Consider the following 2,462-nt stretch of genomic DNA (forward strand, 5'->3'; position numbering starts at 1 on the left):
CTTTTCTTTATTAATTAATTTCCTATCATCAAAGTCACATAGATTTCATTTTCCTTTTTAAAAATATGTATACACACCAAACCATAAATATGATCTTCTAGCACAATGTTTAAATTGTTATGATGAATATCACATTATGGTGGATGTCTACTCTTCTTTTATGATCTTTAGCTAAAATGCTTAATGACATATTCAATGACATAATTTGTATGTTCAATGACATATTCCATGACATATTTTCTTCATTTTTTATGCCTATATAAAGGCCTTGTAATAGATAGGAAAAATACACAATTGAAGAAGAAATAAGAATCTCTCTTCCTCTCTTTCTCTCTATATCTCTTAGTTTGTTTTTGCTTGTTCTATATTGTTATTTTGGGTTATATTTTATAACACGTTATCAGCACGAAGCTCTAATTTTATTCTTAACTCCAGCTAAGTTGAGCCATATTTTATTGAGGTATGTATCATTATAATCATTTTATTTATGGCAGTACATATATCATATGCTTAATTCTTACAACCTAAATTTTTCTTTGCAATTTTTGATAATTTACATCATTCATGTTGTTGTTCCCTTTTTCATATTTTTGTTTATCATGTTGTTTTTCACACCTGACACAATACCATTAAAAAAAATGTATGCATATGTATGTAGTGTATACATTATCTAGTCACTGCAACTAATAAAACGTTAAATTCTATTAACATATATATATATATATATATATATATATATATATATATATATATATATATCAATAATATAAAGTGAAATGAAATAATATATAGTTTCTATTTTATGGCATGAATAAAATGAAATAGTAGATTGCTAACATGATATAGCTTTATTTTCATTTGTTTTACCTTAATCGATTTGTTTCATTAATTGTTTATTATTATAATTATTTCTCTAACTTATTCATCTTTTATGATAGTTTTCACTATGTCAAATTTATCAAAACTTGAATTTGTGGCACTTGACATCACCGGGAAGAACTATTTATCATGGGTCCTTGATGCTGAAATTCACCTTGACGCTAAAGGTCTTGGAAATACGATTATACAAGGAAATGAAGCATCAAATCAGGATAAAGCGAAGGCCATGATTTTCCTTCGCCATCATTTACATGAAGGGTTAAAAACTGAATATTTAACAGTAAAAGATCCACTTGAATTATGGATTAATTTGAAAGATCGATATGACCACCTAAAACTTACGGTATTACCGAAAGCTCGGTATGAGTGGATACATTTAAGGTTGCAAGACTTTAAAACTGTAAGTGAGTATAATTCTGCTATCTTTAAAGTAAGTTCTCTATTAAAATTATGTGGAGACACTATCACAGATGAGGACTTATTGGAAAAAACATTTTCTACTTTTCACGCTTCAAATGTGGTGCTACAACAACAATACCGTGAAAAAGGTTTTAAGAAATATTCTGAGTTAATCACATGCCTACTTGTGGCTGAGCAGAATAATACTCTATTAATGAAAAATCATGAAGCCCGTCCCACTGGGTCAGCTCCATTTCCGGAAGTGAATGTTGTAGCAACATATGATAAGTTTGAAAGAAAACAAAATAATTACCGTGGTCGTGGACATGGTCGTAAACGTGGACGTGGCAGGGGGCGAAACAATTATCGTCATTATGGTGGAAATAAATTGGAGAACAATAAGGGTTCTCAAATTAATCATTCAAAAGGTAAAGCTAGTATGTGTCACCGATGTGGTATGAGAGGTCATTGGGCACACATTTGTCGTACGCCAGAACATTTTGTCAAACTTTATCAAGCCTCCCTCAAGAAAAAGGAAAATAATGTGGAGGCACACTTGACCTTTCAAAATAATAATGATAAAGCAGGTCCCTCAAATAAATATGATTCTAAGGCACATCCTGCATATAAAGATGATGATTTTAAAGGCCTAACAAATATTACTCATTTAGAAGTTGGAGACTTCTTTGAGGATATTTACTGAAGAATGAATCATCTTACTGGGGAATGAAGTTATAAAAGTTGTTATGTTTATGTTTGCAACTAGTTTATTTTTTTCTTGAGTGTATTTTCCTAATGCATCATGTGTTGCTAGTTTCTATATTTCTAATGTATTTCTTAATGTTTTTTTTTGCTTGTCTTTCATATTTCTTATGATGTATTATTTGTCTTTTTTTTATGAAGAATATGAAAATTCCACAGTCTTCAGTTGGACTCAAGATTAATAAAGATGATATATGTCTTCTGGATAGTGCTACAACACACACTATTTTAAAAGATAAGAGATATTTCTCTTATTTGGTAATGAAAGAAGCGAATGTTAATACAATATCCGGTAGTACAAGATTAATTGAAGGTTCTGGAAGAGCCAATTTATTACTACCAGGAGGAACAAATTTGGCTATTGATGAAGCACTATATTGTAGTAAATCTCAAAGAAACTTATTAAGTTTCAAAGATATTCG

The 2,462-nt window shown here is 29.8% G+C and overlaps 1 protein-coding gene across 1 annotated transcript; it reads left to right on the top strand.

Moving 5' to 3' along the window:
* The first annotated feature begins 309 nt into the window (after positions 1 to 309).
* On the top strand, positions 310 to 2,246 carry LOC138880372 (uncharacterized). Its single transcript, XM_070160416.1, has 2 exons — positions 310 to 460; positions 939 to 2,246. Exon 2 carries the CDS (start codon positions 947 to 949, stop codon positions 1,979 to 1,981), a length of 1,035 nt encoding a protein of 344 aa, XP_070016517.1. The 5' UTR covers positions 310 to 460; positions 939 to 946; the 3' UTR covers positions 1,982 to 2,246.
* Positions 2,247 to 2,462: the final 216 nt, after the last annotated feature.

The sequence above is a fragment of the Nicotiana sylvestris genome, chromosome 10, assembly GCF_000393655.2.
Source record: "Nicotiana sylvestris chromosome 10, ASM39365v2, whole genome shotgun sequence".
NCBI classification, from domain to species: domain Eukaryota; kingdom Viridiplantae; phylum Streptophyta; class Magnoliopsida; order Solanales; family Solanaceae; genus Nicotiana; species Nicotiana sylvestris.